This window comes from Mauremys reevesii, unplaced genomic scaffold (genome assembly GCF_016161935.1).
Source record: "Mauremys reevesii isolate NIE-2019 unplaced genomic scaffold, ASM1616193v1 Contig16, whole genome shotgun sequence".
Lineage (NCBI taxonomy): Eukaryota > Metazoa > Chordata > Testudines > Geoemydidae > Mauremys > Mauremys reevesii.
The window spans coordinates 320,694-341,826 of NW_024100782.1; the positions used below are offsets into that span (position 1 = coordinate 320,694).

The 21,133-nt window shown below is 54.9% G+C and overlaps 2 protein-coding genes across 2 annotated transcripts in view; both read right to left on the reverse strand.

The window, feature by feature from the left end:
• Positions 1-1,354, reverse strand: part of LOC120393176 (translation initiation factor IF-2-like) — a 37,207-nt gene extending 35,853 nt beyond the window's left edge. The window contains exon 1 of the mRNA XM_039517748.1: positions 1,166-1,354. Within this exon, the coding sequence (XP_039373682.1) occupies positions 1,166-1,354 (189 nt within the window). The remainder of the gene's footprint in view (positions 1-1,165) is intronic.
• Positions 1,355-4,431: 3,077 nt separating this feature from the next.
• Positions 4,432-7,331, reverse strand: LOC120393186. The gene is made up of 3 exons (XM_039517762.1): positions 7,185-7,331; positions 6,528-6,649; positions 4,432-5,875 (listed from the first exon to the last, which is right to left on the reverse strand). Exons 1-3 carry the CDS (start codon positions 7,215-7,217, stop codon positions 5,281-5,283), a joined length of 750 nt encoding a protein of 249 aa, XP_039373696.1. The 5' UTR covers positions 7,218-7,331; the 3' UTR covers positions 4,432-5,280.
• Positions 7,332-21,133: the final 13,802 nt, after the last annotated feature.

A 21,133-nucleotide genomic window follows, 5' to 3' on the forward strand; every position in this document is an offset into this window, starting at 1 on the left:
CATCTCTTTAAATTCACAGTGTTCTGCTAGCTTTTTTAAAATGGCTACAAATTGTACAACTGTTTCATCTTCCTTTTGGTCTCTTTTGTGGAACCTATATCTTTCAGCAATTACCAGTGGTTTTGGGGAGAAATGAGACCCCAGGATTTCCACAATGTCACTGTAAGATTTAGTCTCAGGCTTAACAGGGTGTAGTAAGCTGCGTAGCAGAGAGTAGGTTTTAGCCCCTACAACAGTTAAGAATATTGGCACCTTCTTCGCTTCTGTAATGTCATTTGCAATACCAAAAAGCTCAAAACGCTCAGTATACACATGCCACTGCTCTGTATTCTCATCAAAAGGCTCCAGGGGCCTGGTCAGAGTAGCCATGATTTTTAGTTTCACTTTCACAGTCAGTGCAACAAGCAGCTTTTTTTCTTTGTTTGGTCTTTACCTTGACTTCTACTTCCTTCTGTTACTGGAGCAGCACCAGGATCCCACCCGCGTCGCCAGTGTTGTATCCTTGGGGCAGCCGGTGTAGGAAGCAATCACTTGAGGCCAGAGAGCAGACAGCTAACCAAAACCTCCATTTTATTTTACAGAGACAGAGAGCTCACTCAGCCGGTTTCAACCGGCTGAGCTATCCCTTAATAGTCTAACTCAGTTGCCATAGTAACAAAACCCATGACAACCAAATACACAACACCTGATTTATTCACATGCTAAGGAAAGACCCTTAAAACTTTATAGCATTAAGCCGTCATCACCACTCAGCTACAGCGCATGTGGCAGCAAACCCAGGTGTTCCCCATCGCGCCCGCGCCTCACATGGTGCAGGCTGAGCGGGAAGGCTGCAGAGTCAAAACCTCCAGCACCAGGAAATGCCACAGTTAAGGTTTCCTGAACAATCTTAACTCTGCCCCCTCGTGCACGTACATTGTGACTCCATTGTTCAATTGCATGATCACATATCAATGTTACCTACATGGGATGCCTGTAAAAGGTGGGGAGGGGGACTAGAATCTGCTGAAGATTGAAGACCAGACCCTGTGGCCTCTGGTGCACCTTCCCCAAGGCTGTAGGGTACATCAAGGGTGCCCAGTTTCCAGAGACACGGACAAGCTGTGAGCTGCATGATGCTTGACCAGGCTGATGGTCCCAGGGTTTTGCAGGGACCTCTGCTTACTTTGGCCATGTTGGATTTCACCTGCAGATTAGAGACATGGTGTGATGGACGCAGGAAGAGACGCGACATCATCAGCTTCCTGTAGCTGGAGCCACCAGCTGAGTTCCTTGCTCGGGGCTTGGTGGAACTGTACACCAGGGTGTTGGTGGCAGTGCTGAGGGGCCCCTTGCTGGCATCTGCTCTCACCATCCTCTTCCTCAGTATCAGAGACAAATGGGGTGTGTCCATGGGAGGGGGGGGTGACGATGTATCCCATAATGCTTTTTGGGACTATGGCATAACTGGAGTATGTTTTATGCTACATGTGCCATGTAACTTATCTCAGGATAGAGCATAACTTTTACAATTTGTACATATATATCATTTTGTACTTGAAGTTATGAATATTGGCTGCATACTGGCTTGATTTCTAGGTATGCTTTGTAAGGCATTTGGTCAGCTTCTTTAGAAAGGAATTTGCAGAAGTTAAGTGCCCAGTCAAGAAGCACTTAAGGAACAATAAAAAGAACAGGAGTACTTGTGGCACCTTAGAGACTAACAAATTTATTTGAGCATAAGCTTTTGTGGGCTACAGCTCACTTCATTGGATGCATAGAATGGAACATATATTGAGGAGCTATATATATACACATACAGAGAGCATGAAAAGGTGGGAATTGTCTTACCAACTCTGAGAGGCCAATTAAGAAAGAGAAAAAAAACTAGCAATGGCTTCTGCCTGCAAAAACTGTGAGTCATGCATGGACATGTGACTTGCCCAGGTGACTCCAGAACTCCATCTTGGAGCTGCACTTTGCATAGGAGAGAGGGGGAGGACTCCACCCACAAGAGAAAGTCTATTTAAGTCGTGGGAGACCCCTCTATTGGGTCTTCAGCTGGCTAAAGAGAGAGCCTCTCCACCCCAAGGATACCTGAAAGAAACTGGCACAAAGGACAGTAACTATGGGGGTGTGAGTGATTGCTGGACCCAGACTAGGAAGAGACTACTCTATTAAAAGGAAGCTTACTGGAACTGGTGAGGTGTTATCTGTATTCAGTTTCTTAGACATAGACTTGCATGTTCTATTTTATTTTACTTGGTAATTCTTTTTGTTCTGTCTGTTACTACTTGAAATCAGTTAAATCCTACTTTCTGTATTTAATAAAATCATTTTTTACTTATTAATTAACCCAGAGTATGTATTAATATCTGGGGGAGAAAACAGCTGTGCATATCCCTCTATCAGTGTTACAGAGAGCGAACAATTTATGAGTTCAGCATTATACAGGGTAAAACGGATTTATTTGGGTTTAGACCCCCTTGGGAGCTGGGCATCTGAGTGTTAAAGACAAGAACACTTCTGTAAGCTGCTTTCAGTCAAGCCTACAGCTGTTAGGGGACATGGCCCGGACCTGGGTCTGGGTTTGCAGCAGGCTAGCGTGTCTGGCTCAAACCAGGCAGGGCACTGAAGTCCCAAGCTGACGGGGCAGGAAAGCAGGGACAGAGGTAGTCTTGGCACATCGGTTGGCGGCTCACAAGAGGGTTTCTGTGATCTAACCCGTCACAGTGGCGTAGTTGGCAGGATCTGTGCTCAAACCAGGCTGCTGGCTGGGTGGGTGGAGCAGGGTGTCGGGCCATGAATATCTGTGGGGCTGGGGAAACTTTACTGTTAAGGACAGGGTGGGTGGGAAGGAGGGGAAAAGAGGCACTGAGCCCTGAATCTTCACCCCAAAATTCACTTCAGCCTCCTGGTATTGCCTCCAGGGGGGGCTGAGATCAGAACCCGGCCCTGCCCCCAGTGCAGTCAGGGGTGACTCCGGAGTGACCCCAGGGGCTATCAGAACCCTGCGCACAGGTTCCCTGTGGATGCAGTGAGGTGTCTGTTAGCCCTGGGGCTGAGTGCTAAGGGCAGGTTACAGACACACGGGGAGGGGCTTGTGTTGCCCCAACTCACTCCTGTTTGTGTGTGAACGCAGAGCTCCCTGCGCCCGGACCCTCCATCTCCATCAGCCCCAGCAGTGTGGGGGGAGCTGTTACCCTCCGCTGTCAGTGCTGGTGCGAGGCCAGGAGGTTATTTCTGTATAAAGATGGAATCCAAATCCAGGAGCTGGATGCTGCTGGGGACAGGGGTGAATTCACCATCCCCAGCGCTAGATGTGGAGTCGGAGGGTTCTACAGCTGCCGATCTCGCTCCGGATCGGAGCCGCCCAACTGGTCGGATCCCAGTGATTCTGTGGAGATTATTGTAACAGATCTGGGGCCTGGCTCGGCATCCCCACTCCCAGCCCCACACACATCCAGACCCATAAAGGATCTCCATGCTGATGGGATACTCGGAGCCAGGCTCTGCCCTGAGCTCTGGGCCCAGCAGAGGGTTCACCCGGCCGGGAAGCAGGGATGGAGTCACTGGGGGGTTCCCAGCTGCTGGAGATTCAGGGATGGGGAGATCCCTGCTCCCAGGGGACCTTGTGGTGTCACTTAACCTGCCTGTGTCTCCATCTCCCCTTGTATGAACGGGGTATAATCATCCTCCCTGCTGCTTGTGTCTGGTTAGAGAGTCAGGGTTGGCTTTAGGCTGGAGGCTTTATCTCACCGTGTCTGTGCAGCATCCAGCACCTCTCACTCCCAGCCCCCTCTCCCCATGCTTTAACGACTAGACCCCAGTCCCATCCCAGAGCCAGAGATAGAACCCAGGAGTCCTGGCTCCCAGGCTGCAGGGTCCCATTAAGTAGATAGATGGGTACAGAGAGTGCTCTGGATTTAGGTCCTCGGGCAGTTTCGGTCATAGCTCCCAGGAATCTCTGGGATCTCAGAGAGGGTTCCTCTGGCTGGGTTTTCTCCCAGGGGCCACATCTCTGGGACCGTGCGGCAAGGATGGGGCGCAGTGACTGTGCCGGGGTCTGTCCCAGGGCCTGTCTCCTTCTCATTACAGAGCTCGGCTACCCCAAACCATGCCAGGGTATTTCTTTGGGGTACAATGTCACAACCCCCCATCCCTGGGGGATTGGGGCTGTCTGCTCAAGGGATCCCTGCCCAAGGAGCAGGGGAGGGGGGTTCTAGGGATGGGGAGGGGAACACTTGGGGGCTCTGGACCCAGTAAAACCCAGGCTGCCAGCTGGGAGCCGGGCTCGATGAGGGGCTGCCCTTGGGGACCCTGCCCACCCAGGGGATGACATGAGACCCCCGACGCACAGACGGAGATGGGAGACCTGGACGCATGGACAGAGACGTGAGGCCCCAAGATGCTCAGAAGCTTTACTGGCAGCAATTGCATGTCAGAGAAAAAAGCGTCACCCGCAGAATGGAACAACCCCAAAGCAGCCCCCACTGACAGAGCCCTGTGCTCCGAGATCCCCACTGCCCCACCGTGGCTATGGTCCATGCCTAGGAATCCTCCCACCCACCAATATCTGAGTAAGGGGCTCCCCCCTCTGATCCAGCCCCATGATACAGTCACCAGGCATAATGTGCCGTGCTCCCGTCCACTGTCCCCTCTCCGGCCTTGTGCAGGGATGGAAGCTGGGTTCTAGATCAGAATTCTGCTCTCACTGGGTGAATGTGGATTCTAGACTGCAGCTCCGAGACCACCCAGGGATGGGGGTCATGTTCTCGATTGGAGCTTGATGCACTGTGAGGGGTGAAGGTTTAGAACAGAGCTTGAGGCCCACTGTGGGGGTGGCAATTCTGGATTGGAGCACACTTGGGGAGAGGGACGGGCTTCTAGATCAAAGATTGGAGCACACCCAGGGATGGAGTTCTAGGCTGGAGCACAACCAGAGATGGGAATGGGGTACTGCATTGGAGCACACCCAGCAATGGGGCTCTAGACTGCAGATTTTAGCACATCCAGGGATGGGGTTCTAAATGGGAACACACTCTGGAAGGGGTTCTAGGTTGGCACGTACTGGGGAATCATTCTAAATTGACACATGCCTGGGAATAGGGTTCTAGATTGGAGCACACATGTGGATTAGGGTTCTAGATCGGAGCGCACATCAGAGTGGGGTTCTGGATTGCAGCCTGGTTCCCGGTTGGGATGTGTTTCTGTTACACTTAGCGATGCAGAAGCGCATGGGCAGCGAGGGAGGCCAGTGGCACAAAGAGCCGCACGTGGTTCCTGGCTCCGCTCCATTGTCTACGCCTTCCCAGCCAGGCAGGGGTTGTTTCGGGGGTCCACCGGAGCACAGTCCTGGCAGCCGTTGTTGTCGCAGCGCAGCAGGGGCACGTGGCGCAGCCGGTGCCAGGCCTGCAGCAGGGCCTGGCGGGTCACTTCAGGCTTCATGTCGTAGTCGAAGATCTTCTGGAACACGAAGGCCTTGAAGTTGTTGTTGATGGCCAAGAAGGCAGCGCTGGTCATGTTCACGATGTTGGAGCGCCCGGCCTCGCGCAGACACTTGCTGGAGCAGGGTGAATTGAAGGTAAATAAGATCAAGCAGCTGTTCTGGCCGTAGGTCCTGGCCGTGAGCTGGGCCACAAGGCTGTTTGGGCCGGAGAGCAGGCGCCACTCGCTGTGCTCCGTGTAATTCCCACGCGGTGTAATCACTGTCTTTGGCCGAGCAGCCACGATGTTCCCGTTGGGCGGGTTGTACAGGGCACCAAACGGGCCAATCTTCCTTCTCATGTCTGCGAGCTGGGCCATGGGCAGGTAGGTGGCCACATCCTGGGGGTTGCTGCAGGTGGCATGGGGCAGTGCGGTGGCGAAGGCGTATTGCTTGTTAACTCCGCCGTTACTGAAAGAGGGCAGGACACAGAGGGGTCAGGGGGCACCGGGCTCCTGGGACTGAGCCAGGAAATGCCAAGTAAAAGGGAGAGAAAGGGGAATAGGCCCTGAAAAAAACATCCCAGCTCTGGACTCCACCTACCCCTGCAGACCCAGAATTACCCCTCCCAACTGTGGGCTCCACCTACCCCCAAACCTCCAGAATCATCACTCCCAGCTGTGGGCTCCATCTCCCCTCGAACTCCATCACGCCTCCCAGCTGTGGGCTCCATCTCCTCGAACTCCATCACCCCTCCCAGCTGTGGGCTCCATCTTCCCCCGAACCGCCAGAATCACCTCTCCCAGCTGTGGGCTCTGTCGCCTCCTGCACCTCCAGAATCACTCTTAGAATCGAGACTGTGCGTAATCTAATGCAGGGGTCAGTACATCCCTGGCATGCTGGGTGCTCTCTGCCCTCGGTTAGGTGTCTCTAGTGCCTGGCACAATGACAGCCCCTGCTCTCAGGTGGGGTCTGGGCAGAGCTGGGCACAGTGGGGCCCCCTGACCTTCCTAGGCATCCCTACAAGCCAGTGGGATCCAACCAGGGACATTCTCTACTGCTCTTCGCAGCTGGGCTACAGGGGTAGGGAAGGACAGAGACAAACCCCAGGCCGATCACTCACTTGTTCACGTGATCCACGATTTTTTTGAGCGCAGCCGGGTTGATGCTCCCGACAGTCTCTGGCCCGAAGCAGAGGAGAAGTGGCAGCAGCAGGAGTCCAGCCCTGGGCATCCGTCCTGGCACCTGCACAGGACCCCACAGTGTCAGCACCCCTGAGCCTGGGCACAACCCAGAGCCACCAACCCACATCCCCTAGCCCCTGGTGTGCTACTGACAGGAGGGGGGCAGGGGACCCCCTCTCCCGTGGGCAGGGCTGGCGCAACCCATTAGGTGACCGCGCAGACATTTGCGGGGCGGCGACCGTGGCAGCCAAACATCTGGCCGCTGTGGTCATCGGCGGTATTTCGAGGGCAGGACTTTCTGCCACCTCTGTCGGGGGTGCCATTTTGGGGGGCGGGATCTTCCACTGCCTAGGGCGTCAAAAAGGCTGCCGGTGCTCCTGCCCATGGGGCTCCATAGGTCAGCAGGCAGTGGGGCACAGAGGGGAGTCATCAGGGTTTCCATGGGCAGGACGAGGTGGGGGGAGGGAGGATTCCCCAGGGGCTCCATAGGGCAGAGAAGAGGGGACTTCCCTGGGGCTCCATGGGGCAGGTGGGGAGCAGAGGGGACTCCCCTGGGCTCCATGGGGCAGGGGTGGTGGGGGAAAGGTGGGGCTCACCTGGGGCTCCATGGTGGGTGGTGAAGGGTCCATGTCTCTGCTGACAGATGCTCTCACACACTCCTGGTGCGACCGGCTCCCAGTCCTGCTCGGTGTGGCCCCTGGCAGACCGGGAGGGGCTCTAGGGTGGGGGCTGCTGGCCAGAGACACTGGGATCTAGGGGCAGGGAACAAGGTGAGGAGCTGAACAGGGGCTCTGAGAACTTCCTCCTGCTCCCGGCCGGACAGCAGCGCGGGGCTGGTGAGTCACTGCTCAGATCAAAGCTTGGCAAGTTACCTCCCTGGGCTGGCACGTCCCGCACGCCATGAGGAACCTTCATGGGGCCTCAGCAGTCAGCGCCCAGACAAAGACACGTCCCCACCAAGGAAGTGTGGGGCCAGACCCCCAGCTGGTGTAAAGCAGGATCGCTGCCTTGCAGTCATCCACAGCTGATTCAATTGGCCCAGCTCTATTGGGGAGGGAATTTTGGTAATAGGTGTAGGCGTGCCTCAGTTTCCCTCTTTGCTTTACATTGCTCTGCACGGCGTATAAACAGTTCTTGGGGCAGAGCAAGAGACTGGGGGTGTTAGGTGACGCTGCTGTCTGGGGTGGAACAAATGGGTCAGTAAAGGCCTGGCACAAATTGACCCAGATCAATGAAGAAGCTGGAAAGACCCCAGGCTAGCAACCAACAAGCAAGACGATGAGGATTTTCCCACCTCTCTGCAGGGAAGCCGGGCAAAGGCCCCAGCTGGAGAACTGAGGGGAAAGGCAGGGCTGCCCAGAGGGGGGGCAAGTGGGGCAATTTGCCCCGGGCCCTGCAGGGGCCCCGTGAGCCCTGGCCCGGTAGCGGTCTGGGTCTTCGGTGGCATTTTGGCGGCAGGGGGCCCTTCAGTGTTGCCAAAGACGCAGAGCGACTGAAGGGCCCCCGCTGCCGAAATGCCGCCGAAGACCCGGATCGCCGCCAGGTGAGTACAAGCGCTGCAGCTCCCCTGCTTCGCCCCAGGTCCCCCCTGAATCCTCTGGGCGGCCCTGGGGAAAGGTGCCAGCTGGCGGGGGGAAGAACCGGCCTTTGCAGAGAGAGAGAGACACACACACACACACACACACACACACACACACACAGAACTCGGGGCAAAGGGACAGAGACAGCGCCACAGTGGTTTCCAGGGTCGTTAGGTTCAAGGCAGCATCGGCTTGGCAGACCCTCTCTTATCTCTGCCTCTGACAGCCTGAACGCTGGCTGATTACGCAGGTTGCGAGTTGGGGGGTGACCTGCCCCAATCACAGATAACAGGTTCTTTTCCTAGGCGGCTACTTTACAGTCAGGGCCGGCTCCAGGCACCAGCGAAGGAAGCTGGAGCCGGCCGTATTTACAGTTAACTGAGAAGCTGATGAAACACATCCAGAAACGGTATTTAATACAGACAATATCCTGGGCAAGGATCAATACACAGAATGGGTAGAATAAGCACAGTAAAGTAGATTCTGGCATAGTTCATACTTCCCATCCTGCATTGCACATACTTACAGCTTACGGAGCCCGCTGGAAGCAGAGATGGAGGGGGAAAGAGAGCGGTGCCAACCAGAAGGGAGCTCCTGATTCCATATGAGGCTTTTGGGAAGTCCACAATATTAAGTATTAATATTCATGATTTGCATCACTTATTTCTTAGTTCCTGTATGTAAATGTGGTCTAACGGCTCAGCCATTGCATGGCAACCTAATTGCTAAAGGTCCCCAGCACTCCCATCTTGCAGAATCCTGTGGTGGGCTGGAGCAGTTCATGGCTACCTGTTTGTCTCTTAGGAGGAGTGTGGAAAATATCTGACCTGGGGCAGGTCATCTCTTTAGATCTATAGTATTCAGCTACCTCCCACCCTTCAGCATAACTCCCCCACTGGGCCTCGTGCTAAGGCGACAGGTCATTAATCCCAGCAAGTTTAAGAATCGTTTCCTCGAATCAGCCCCCGCGCCAGGACCCTGTTGTGCTTGGCGCTGTACATTAGGCTCTAGAACAGGGGTGGGCAAACTTTTTGGCTCAAGGGCCATGAATGCTCACAAAATTGGGGTTTGGGTGCAGGGGGGGTGGGGGTGAGGGCTCTGGCTGGGGGTGTGGGCTCGGGGGGTGGGGCCCGAAAGGAGTTCAGGGTGTGGGAGTGGGCTCTGGGCTGAGGCGGGGGAGTGAGTGGGGGGAGGTGGTCAGGGGTGCAGGCGCCGGGCGGCGCTACCTCAAGCAGCTCCTGGAAGCAACAGCAGGTTCCTCTCCGGCCCTATGCGAGGTGTGGCCAGGCAGCTCTGCACACTGCCCCGTCCACAGGTGCTGCCCTGCAGCTCCCAGCCAATGGGAGCTGCAGGGGTGGCGCTTGAGGCAGGAGCAGCACGCGGAGCCCCCTGGCTGTCCCTCAGTGTAGGAGCCGGAGGGAGGACCTGCCGCTGCTTCCGGGAGCCTCGGCATGCGCTCGCGGAGTGGCATCCGATCCCGCTCCCCGGCTGGAGCGCAGGAGCAAGGCAAGCCCCAGACCCCGCTCCCCAGCAGGAACTCAAGGGCCGGTTTACACCTGCTGGAGGATCGGATGTGGCCTGTGGGCCGTACTTTGCCCATCCCTACTCTAGAATGTGTGTATTGATTTGAGATGTAACCCTTTGTTTCCAGTATTTCTACTTGCCATTGTCTGAGTCTCCTCTCTTTGTCCAGCAAACTTTCCCTTGCTTTCACTGTGAACGTACCCAAGTGGGGTGTGTTAGGTGGAGCAGTGAGCTGAGGGGGAACTGGTAAGCTGAGGTGCCCTGCTTCTTTGGGGGGCCCCAAATCTGTAAATACGGTAACAAGGGGCTGGTTCCTCCCTGGGCTTGGGGGTTGGAGTGTGTCTACCACTAAGGGGACAACGGAACGGTGTAGGCTGAGAGGGGAGGGCTAGCGCTGCCCATGGCCATTGGAGCTGTGGGACCGTCTCCCGGCAGGCACAGACCAAGCTTCCTCGCGTGAAAGGCAACTGCTAGCAACATGCCTCACAACCTTGGGTAGCATCACAGGCCTTTTATCTCTTGAAATTCTTCCTCCCAGTGCCTAGTTCTTTTCAGTTTGGTGAAATTGGCCCTGTATTGTTTGCACATCACACACGTGATCAAGTCATGCTCATTTGTACCTCAGAGACCATCCACGTTTTGTTCTGTGATCAAGCCCTCTTGATGTGTCAAGAGAAGATCTAATACCGAGAGGTGCCCCAGGTTGGAGCTAGGAAATGGTCATCTACAATGAGGCTTTGAAGGATTAGTTTTGTGTCAGTAAATGGAGATTTCACTAACCCGGGACGGGGGAATGAAAAAAAAAATTCCATCAACAATCATCAAAATTTAGCTGGGCAACGTAAGCAAGATGCCGCTTGAGATCTTCTTAAAGTCAAAAAAATCCAGCAATCCAGACTTCTGAAGTAAGCTTGCTAGAGAACGGTAAGAACCATTAGAGAGACGAGATGGGTGATGTAATATCTTTTACTGGACCAACTGCTGGTGAGAGACGAGCTGAGCCACACAGAGCTCTGCCTCAGCTCTGGGAAAGGTGCTCCCAGCTCCACAATAAAAAGACATGACCTCGGCAACCTTGTCTCTCTGATATCCTGGCACTGACATGGCCACAACTACCCAACAGGCGGGAACTATTAGGAATGGGATCAAAATTATCGTGCCACTCTGTAAATCCATGGTACACTCACACCTTGAATTCTGTGACCAGTTCTGGTCACCTCTTCTGAAAAAGGATGTAGGGGAACTGGACTAGGTTCAGAGAAGAGCAAGAAAGATGATCAAGGGTCTGGAACAGCTTCCATATGAGGAGAGACCAAAAAAGATTAGGACTGTTCATCTTCAGGGTTTTTGCAGCCCCAAGCAGCGAATAATGAAAAAAAAAAAAAAGCCACGATCGGCGGCAGCTCCACCGTGCCACTTTCTTCTTTGGCGGCAATTGGGCAGCAGGTCCTTCCCTCCGAGAGGGACCGAGGGACCTGCCGCCGACTGCCGAAGAGCCCGACGTGCCGCCCCTTCCCCTTGGCTGCCCCAAGCACTTGCTTGCTGAGCTGGTGCCTGGAGCCAGCCCTGTTCATCTTAGAAAAGAGACGACTAAGTGGGGATAGGCTAGAGGTCCATAAAATCATGAATGGTGTGGAAAAGTGAATAGAAAAGTGTTATTTATCCTTCCCCACAATACAAAATCCAGGAGACACCCAGTGAAATTAATAGGCCGCAGGTTTAAGACAGACAAGAGGAAGTACTTTTTTACTCAATGCACAATTAACCCGTGGAACTCATTGCCACTGGATGTGGTGATGGCGAAAAGTATAACTGGGTTGAAAAAAGAATGAGAAGTTCCTGGAGGATAGGTCCAGCCATGGCCATTAGCCATTATGGGCATAGACACATCCATAAACCTCTGACTGCTAGAAGCTGGGAATGGAAGACAGGGTGGAGCACTCCATAATTACCCTGTTCTGTACTCTCTCCCTGAAGCTCTGGTACAGGCTCCTGTCAGAAGACAGGACACTGGGCTAGATGGACTATTGGTCCCACCCAGTATGGCCGCGCTTATATTCTTATAAATAGACTAGTGAATGAATAGTGAGGTATGAGTTGTTTGAAAGATAGTTACTTTGTACATTTTGACCGGTGATGTTGACAACTTGTGTTTTAATGGTTTTTAAAGCGTTAACTTTTTTAATCTTAGCGTGCACTGATGTGAAGTAATTGTCTGACTCTCCCCCACATAATTTCCTGCAACTCTGCACATTCAAACAAATAAAAATCTAAAACTAGCTTAAAATAAACAAGGATATCTGTCAAAACTGTAACAAAAAAAATCAAATGGTTTTGGGAGAGAGAGGGCATCTCCAGCCAACCCCAATAGCAGCCCGCTGGTGTGTTACCTTTTAGGACATTGAGCCGTAAGCATTTAAGATCATTTGCTTCCGAGTTGCCAGTGACTCGGAAACAAGTAATGCCATTTTTGACATTCCTTCCCCCTTTGCGCTCCTGATCCTTCCTCGGATGGGATGGGGGCAAGGGCCTCACGCATGCCCAGTGCTCCGGGGGGCCACCTGCCCGGTGCTCTGGAGCTGGGGGGCTTGCGGCTGCAGAGGAGTCTGGGTTTGGAGGGGAGGAGCCTCAGGATGAAGGGGTGGGCTGGGCGGGGGGCTAGCCTCCCTGAGCCGGTGGTTCACCCACTGCCCATGCCCCCAGCACCTCCTGTACGCCGCTGAACATCTGTGCACAGTGGGTGGGAGACACTGGGAGGGAGGAGGAGAAGGAGGAGCTGATTGGTGGGTGGGAGGAGCTAGGGAGGAGGAGGAGCTGATCAGTGCAGCTGCTGGTTAAAATCATAGAATCTCAGGGTTGGAAGGGACCTCAGGAGGTATCTAGTCCAACCCCCTGCTCAAAGCAGGACCAAACCCAACTAAATCATCCCAGCCAGGGCTTTGTCAAGCCTGACCTTAAAAACCTCTAAGGAAGGAGATTGCACCACCTCCCTAGGTAACTATTTTTTTCCCGTGGGTGCTCCAGCCCCAGAGCACCGACGGAGGCGGCGCCCGTGCCTCGTGCAGGAGGCTTTTTTGGCACCACCCAGTGAGGTGCTGGCAGCAAACTTAGTTAATGGTCCCAAGGAAACAAACAAAAGTTCTTTTACCTTTCCTGGGCTCCAGGGTCAGTTCTCTCCCACTCTCCTGCAGAGGCCACTGACACTCTGGGACTCTCCCTTCTTCCAGGGCCAGGCACAGGGGCCAGTGGGACTTCCTGCACCCTCCTCAGCCCTCCTCTGGGCCAGCTGCCGGGGGGCTCCCCTTCTCCAGAGTCTACCGGAGAAACAAGGCCGCCGGGTTCCTAGCTGATCAGGATCAGCCGGGAGAGCCGCTCATCTGTCACAGGTGAGGCTGGGCCCAAGTCCCCGTGAAGGGCCAGCAAGCCTGTGACGAGCTCCCATAGGTCATCTCCGGGTGCCTGTTTTGGTTTCGAGTTCTCTGGGATGCTGATCTCAGTTGGATAAAACATGAGAGATTCTGTGTAACTGGACATGTGGCCCAGCTCTGCAGCGTGACTCTCTGGCTCCCTCCGGAGGCCTGATCAGATGTTGCAGACAGTGTGCGGAAGAAGTTAGGCCCATGGGTCATGCACTATCATTTTGCTTTAGACCTGGGGGCACCAGGGCACGACCCTACAGCCAGCACTGGTGGCTGTGCCGAAGGAGCGAGAGCAGAGGGACCTTGTGGGGCCTCTGCTCGCTCTGTGACACTATGGACACTGCCTCTCGGTGACCCCTAGCTTTAGAGTTTTGCTCATGGGTGCTGCCCACCGGCACAGGGCAGGGGCAGGGGCGAGGGGCACAGCCGCCAGCTCCCAGATTGTTTGGGTTCTTGATTCAATCTTGCCCCGGGGTGGGGGTAGCAGGAGGAGAGAGCAGACGTGGGTGTGGGGGGGGGGGGGGCTGTGTAAATGCAGGGGCGGGGAGGAGATGAAGGAAGCAGCAGGCCAAGGGAAGAGAGAATTATTACTTGTATTACAGAGCCCCATGGTGCTAGGCACTGTACTTTATTAGGTGTATTACAGTAGCGTGAGGTGCCCCACTCACGGCTGAGAAGCAGGGGCACCGGAACCGGGAGGGTGTGACGGGGCAGGGTTAACCCTACATTGTGGGTTGAGGAAGCCACTCCCCCTTTTAGTCTAGTGGGATGCTCCAGATGCACTGGTTTAAACGGGAGCAGCACAGCTCAGTTGGGGCTGACCGCCCGGGAGGAAGGACGTGCTCCATTGGCTCCAGCTCAGCCAAAGCCCTGGAGAATGGAGACACTGTAACCCAAGCCGATGCTAAGGTATCCACTGAGCCCCCTCTGCGTCAGGAGTTGCCAGGGTCAGCACAGACGAGGGAACCCGGAGACAGCAGCGATGGGAAATACCGTAGGAAGAAGCCCAGGGGAATTAGATAGTGGCCTGGTGGCTGCCAGTGCAGGTTCATAGACTATGAGACCAGAAGAGATGTTTGGGGAGTGGGGAGGCGTTGTGGAGACCACCCCCATCCATCGTGCACTGTCTCCTTGTTCTCCCCCGGCTGTTTGTCTGTCTGTAGCATCACTGCTTGCGTGTTTCACTTAGATTGGAAGCTGGTTGGGGCAGGGGCTGTTGTTTTGGTCAGGGTTTGAACAGCGCCCAGCACAATGAGGTCCTGCAACAGGACAGGGGCTCCCAGTGCTGTCGTAATACACCTAATAAATGTACAGCACCCAGCACAATGTACAGCACCTAGCACAGTGGCATCCTGGCGCGGTATAAGGGACGCTGTGTGCTCCCCCCAAACTCAGTTCCTTCTTGCCAGACAACTCCAACAGAAGGTGGGATGTGGAATGAGCAACACACCTCAAAGAACATCAGTTACGGAAAAGGTAACTCTTTTCTTCTTCAAGTGATTGCGCATGTGTATTCCCCAATAGGTGATTCCAAGCTATATCTGTTGGAGGTAGATGATAGTTCACAAACTCTTGTGACGGAGCACAGGCCCAGCGAACCTGGCGTCCTCCCTGGTCTGAGAGACGGTCACATAATGCGAGGTGAATGGAAGACCATGTGGCAGCCCTGCAAACATCCTGAATGGGGACATGGCTAAAAAGGCAGCCGACGAGCCTTGCACCCTCACAACTGACAGCGGAGGAATTCCTGCCAGCTCATAACAGGTACGGCTGCACGAGGTGATTGGGTTGGAGAGCCACTGAGTGGAGATCGGCCGCCCCCTCATGCACTCAGCCAAGGCAATGAACAGCTGCAAAGACGTCCTGAACAGCTTAGTCCACTCCAGGTAAAAAGCCAGAGCCTGTCTCACATCCAGCGTGTGGAGGCGGTGCTCCTCGCTGGATGCATGGGGCTTGGGGCAGAGGAGTGGCAGGAAAATGTCCTGACCCAGGTGGTAGGCGGAGACAACCTTTGGGAGGAACAAAGGATTGAGCGGAGCTGGACCTTATTCTGGGCCAGCACCAAGTTCAGGTCCGACTGTGGGACTGGGGGCGTAAAGTACGGGAAGAGACGATCCAATGCCTTGAGGAATCAGCCAGTTGCAGCATGGGAGAATACCGAGCGCCCCTGCACCGGCAGGTGGAAGGCCAATATGGCCACCAAGTGCACCTTGACGGCCAAGGGCACCAGGCCATGGGGTCTAAGGCAAAGGAGGTGGTCCAAGATGAGCTGGATGGGGGCAGCCGCTCATTGGCAAAACCGAGACCACTTTGCCAAGTGAGCTCGGTGCGCAGAGGGTTGCCTGCTTTCCAAGAGGACACACTGAACCCCTTCCAAGGACATCCTTTCCTCCCGGCCTAACCATTGAGCAGCCACACCGTGAGGTGGAGAGCCGCTAGACTGGGGTGGAGGAGGCCCCGGTCCTGGGAGAGCAGATCCGTGCGGGATGGTAACAGCCACGGTGGGGCGACCGCCAGGCTCGTGAGTGTCCCGTACCAATGTTGCCTGGGCCATGCCGGGGCAATCAGGAGGACCTGGGCCATGTCCGTCTATCTTTTCCAGGACCTTGTCGATCAGCGGGAACAGGGGGAAGGCACAGAGGAACCAGCCTGACCAGGACAGGAGAAAGGCATCAAAGATAGCGCCCTGTCCCAGCCTCCCCGGCACAGAACTGGGGACAGCGAGGGTTCTGCCGAGTTACTATCAGGTCCACCACTCTTGGAAATGTCTGTGCACCACCTCATGCTGAGAGAAGTCCCTGCTCAAGTGATCCGTCTGCAAGTTCCGGTGCCTGGTAGGCCTGTAGGCAATGTTGTTGGCTGTACCGAAGTCCCACAGCTAGAGGGCTTCAATTCAGAGGCGTGGGCCCCGCCTTCCCTGTTGCTTTACAACATCGAGGCCGTGTTGTCCGTGAGAACCATGACCACCCTGCCCTCCAGGTGCGAACGGAAGGCCAAGTATGCCAGCTGGACCACCCTGGTGGGGAGGGATAGCTCAGTGGTTTGAGCATTGGCCTGCTAAACCCAGGGTTGTGAGTTGAATCCTTGAGGGGGGCCACTTAGGAATCTGGGGCAAAAATCAGTACTTGATCCTGCTAGTGAAGGCAGGGGGCTGGACTCGATGACCTTTCAAGGTCCCTTCCAGTTCTAGGAGATGGGATATCTCCTATTATTATAGCTCCTCTATGTTTATGTGGAGGGCCAGGTAACGTGAAGACCACAGACCTTGAGTCTGAACATCTCCCACATGGGCTCCCCACCCCAGGTCCGAAGCATCGGACACCAGTTCCATCAACAGGGGCCTGCCTCTGAACGGGACCCCATGGAGCACGTTCCTTGGACCACCATCATAGGGAGATGCTCACCAGTTCGGGCACAGTGAGGACCTTGTCCAGCCTGTCTCTGGCCTGGGAGAACACCGAGGCCAACCAGAGCTGGAGGAGCCTCATCCTGAGTCTGGCGTGATGAACCATGTATGTGCACACCGACATGTGACCCAAGAGCTGGAGACACTCTCTGGCTGTTGTCATGGGAAACCTTGTGACTGTGTTGATGAGCCCTTTCTGGCCCACATGGCATCCAGGACTGCCCTGATCAACTCTATACACTGTACCAGGACTAATGTGAATTTGGGGTCTTTTACCAACAGGCCCAGAGACGTGCACGTGAACAGAAGGAGCGCCACATGGTCCCACACCTGTGACCGGGAGCTGCCCTTGATCAGCCAGTCGTCCAGATAGGGGAAGATCTGGACCCCCATGGCACCTGAGGTAGGCCGCCACCACAGACATACACTTTGTAAATACCCCGGGGGAAGTGGACAGGCCAAAACGGGAGGACCATAAATTGGTAGTGTTCCTGCCCAACCGTGAAATGGAGGAAGCACGTGTTCCCCTCAAATATATGGATGTGGAAATACATGTCCTGCAGATCGAGGGCGGCGTACTAGTCCCCGGGGTCCAGGAAGGGGATGATGGAGACCATGTGGAACTTGAGCTTCACCATGTACCAGTTCAGGCCTCGCAGCTCCAGAATGGGCCTGAGCCCCCTTTGGCCTTCGGGATAAGGAAATAGCAGGAGTAGCACCCCTTGCGTTTGAATTCTGCTGGCATCATCTCCACTGCTTGTGAGAGGGGTCCCCCAGGAGAGACGGGGGCGGAGGGTGGTTGGGCAGGGTAGAGGTAAACTGGAGGGTGTAACTCCCATCAGTCTGAGGGTGCTGAGGGTGCTGAGGACCCATCAGTCTGAGGTCAGCCGTGACCTCTCCGGGAGAAAAACACACAACCTGATGAGAACTGGTAGGTTGCCCCCGGGCGTCCTGTCAAAACTGCCATTTCCCTGCCCGTTTGCCCTTGGAGGACCCAGGCTGGGGGGCAGACCGAGACTGTCTCTGCGGGAATTTCCTATAGTCCCACAACTTTTCATAAGAGGGCTCATATTTAGAGTGGGTGGCCTGAGGGAGAGCCTGCTGCGGCTTAAACTTAGGTCTAGCCGGAGCCGGAACACAGAGGCCATGAGTCTTGAGCGTAGTGTGGGAGTCCTTCAGGCCATGCAGTTTTATGTCCGTCTGTTTTGCAAACAGAGCCTTGCCATGAAACAGGAGGTGCTGCAGAGAGGTCTGCGCCTCACTGGACAGCCCAGAGCAGGAGCCACAACGCCCTCCCTCATGGACACTGCGGAGACCATGGACCACACGGCCGTGGCCACCGCATTCGATGCTGCCTGCAGGGTTGCCCTGGCAGCCGCTGTGCCCTCCTCCTTCCTGTCATGCTCCTGGAGGGAGTCCTCGAAATTGGGCAGAGAGCCCTGTAGATTGAATTCATATGGGCCCAGGAGAGCCTGATGGTTCGCCACCCATAACTGGAAGCTCAAGGATGGATACATTTTTCTCCCAAATGAATCCAGCCTCCTTGAATCTTTAATATTTCTGAGTAGGGGCTGTTTGGCCCTGCCGTTCCCTGTTGTTGACCGACTCGACCACCAGGGAGTTAGGAGCAGGGAGGGTGTACAGGTATTCGTGCCCCTTGCATTCCACTCTCAGAGATGGCAGCGAGACAGAGGTTTGCCACAAGTCATTTGAAATTTTCGCCACCTCTTCATGGAGTGGCAAGTCCACCTTGCCCGGTACCGAGGCGGACAGGACGTTAGAAAGGGAGTCCAAGGGCTCCTCCACCTCCTCTGCCTGAAAATTGAGGTTTGATGCCACTCTTTTCAATAGCTCCTGGTGGGCTTTAGAGTCCTCCTGCAGGATGGAGGGGCCGTAATCACCTCATGAGGTGAGGGTGAGGAGGTGGGCGTGGTACTTTGCGTGTCCACCAGCACTGGAGGATCCACCACCTGGTCGTTCGCCGAGCACAGCACCGAAGATGCATGTCCCACCGACTCCTTCCTCGGAGGCCAATGGCTGTTCTGAGGCTCCTGCCACCAGGTGAGCCCCACCAGGAGCTGCGTCGGGGGCCACGGTGCCCACTGGTACCACTGTGCTGGCCACGGGGCCCAGTGTCACTGCACCTTCTGTGGCACTGGCGGAACAGGCTGTTCGGCTTGGCTGGACTGACCCATCGATGGACGACTACGAAGGGAGGCTGGGGGCTGGCGTACAGCCTGCCGTTGTCCCTGGACTGGGAGGAGGGGCAGTGTTGGGAATGGTGCCGACCGCGAGACCGTGACCCCAACGTGGAGGAACAGTACCGCTGGTAGCAGCTGCTCTGCGATTGGCTCCGGCAGGCGGATCCGTGGCAGCGATGCGCTGGCGATCGACGCTGGAGCAGTACCGAAGCAGGGTCCCGGAGCGAGACGAACAGGAACAGCGTTGAAGTTCGTGTTGCGACAGGCTACAATAGCCCCTCTGAGACAAGGACCTTCGGTGGCGTCTGCCTCAGTCCCGTCTGTGTCCACTCCTCAAGGTGGAGCAGTACCTGGAGTCTGTCAGACGGAACCCAGCCAGACAACCTGGTGAGGGTTGACAGCTACCTACATGGACTACGCACAGGACGGACGCTGAGCAGTGAATGGTGTCAGGAACATTCCCTCGACCGCGACCGGTACCGAGTTGGGGGCGACTGCAGAGATCCCAGCAGCCTCTGGACTCCTGGTACCGGCATGGACATAACATGCAGGGCCTCTGGCATGGAGGGTATCGGGACAAGCCTGCTCAGAATGGGCTGGGCTACTCCGCTCGACCCGAGTCGGAGGCCTAGAGGCCGATGGGGACCAAGGGCTGCCCAGCATGGGTCTAGCCTCTCCCCCAGTCTTGCTCCGGTGCTGCAGCGGAGAAGGCCTCAGCCTTCTTGGCGTGCCCCGCGGACGGGGAGCAGTGCCGACTGGTAGATGGTGCCACGCATTGACAATGCAGTACCCAGTGCCAACTCAGAGCAGCGTGCCAGAGTCGGGATCAATGCCGACTCCATCAGGATGGCCCGGATCCTAATGTCTCTCTTTCTCGGTCAGAGGCTTGAACGACTTGCAAATCTTGCAGCAATCACGGAGATGGATTTCACCCAAACAGCATAAACAGTCCGTGTGCGGATCACTCACTGGCATTGGCTGTCTACAAGTGTAACAACTTAAATCCCAGGGCACAGGGCATGCCCTGGCCTGGGCACACTAAAGAAACTAAACTAAACTAGTAACTACAGGTACCATACACTGAAGGAAGTGTTCTAGGGACAGAGCAGTTCAGAAGCACCTTCACTGGCGGCACGAAGGAACTGAGTATTGTGGGGGGGGGGAGGAGAAGCATGCAGTGCCCCTTATGCCATGGGGCGCCACTCCAGGGGTGCTCCCCTACAGATACTGCTAGGGGAAAAACTTGACACCAGTGCACATGGCAGGCACGTACACCTATTGTGGAACACACATGTGCAATCACTCAAAGAACAATAGGTCTTTGAATATGCTAATCTCGGCTTCCTGTGGATGCTCCATATAATAACCTTGAGTTACGGCTGCAGGCTCCTGTGATCAAGTTACCTGGTACTGGAATCCATCTTGGAATACCAGTGTTTTTCCACTGATGTGTTTTCAAACATAGTTCCCATACCAAAAGATTCCCGCCACATGCAAAACCTATTTGAAGGTGGGGAGTGATATAAGCAGGATAGTTCTTCACTGAATCCACACCCACGACGACTAGAAAAATCAGAAACAAAGACCAGGGGGTAGAGAGAGAAGAGAGGCACTCAGCCCAGGCTGGAAGTGTCTTGACTGTGAAAGAAATACCTGGAGTTTTAAGCTGCGAGCAAAAGCAGCTTGCTTCCACGAATCTCTGCAATCTGCCTAAAACAGCATTTAGGGTGAGAATTTGCTACTTGTATCAGTTTCTATAGTACCTTAAGCTTAGTTTGGGTGTTTTATTTGCTCACTAATCTAATTGGATTGTTTACTATCCCTTATAACTACGATCTAGCTTCTGTAGTTAAATTTTTTTGTTCTCTCTCAAACCAGGTTGTGGAATTCATAACTAGGGGCAGAAAGCTGTGCAGATCTTCCTGCACACTGAGGGAGGGAGCAAATTTCATGCACTTATGCTGTAATTCTCTGTGCAGCACAGCTGATACAATTCTGAGTGTACAGTCCGGGGGGTGCACTGGCAATTGCTTAGCTGAGCTCTCCCACATAAAGCTGATGTGTGAGAAACTGGAGCTGCGTATGGCCCTACCTGTGTGTGTGCTGGAAGGGGGCTTGAGAGCTTATCATAACAGCTGGATAAAGGAAACCCAGGCTGGTGGGTCAGGCGAGCTCAGTGGTATCCCAGTTCTTGGTGGCAACCTGGGGGGAACCTATCACAATGGTGTCTGACGCTCAGAGCCACACAGGATAAAAGAGGGAGCTGGTGATGCAGCAGGGTGCTTGGTCCAAGCCAAGGCCTGGATGAACGTGTAACCACAGAAAAAACTCCCTGGTGGGGGTTGGTGGACTGACCCCGCCCTGACAGAGCCCTTGCTGATCTCTGGTAAGAGGTCTGGTTGTCCTTTGGTTTAA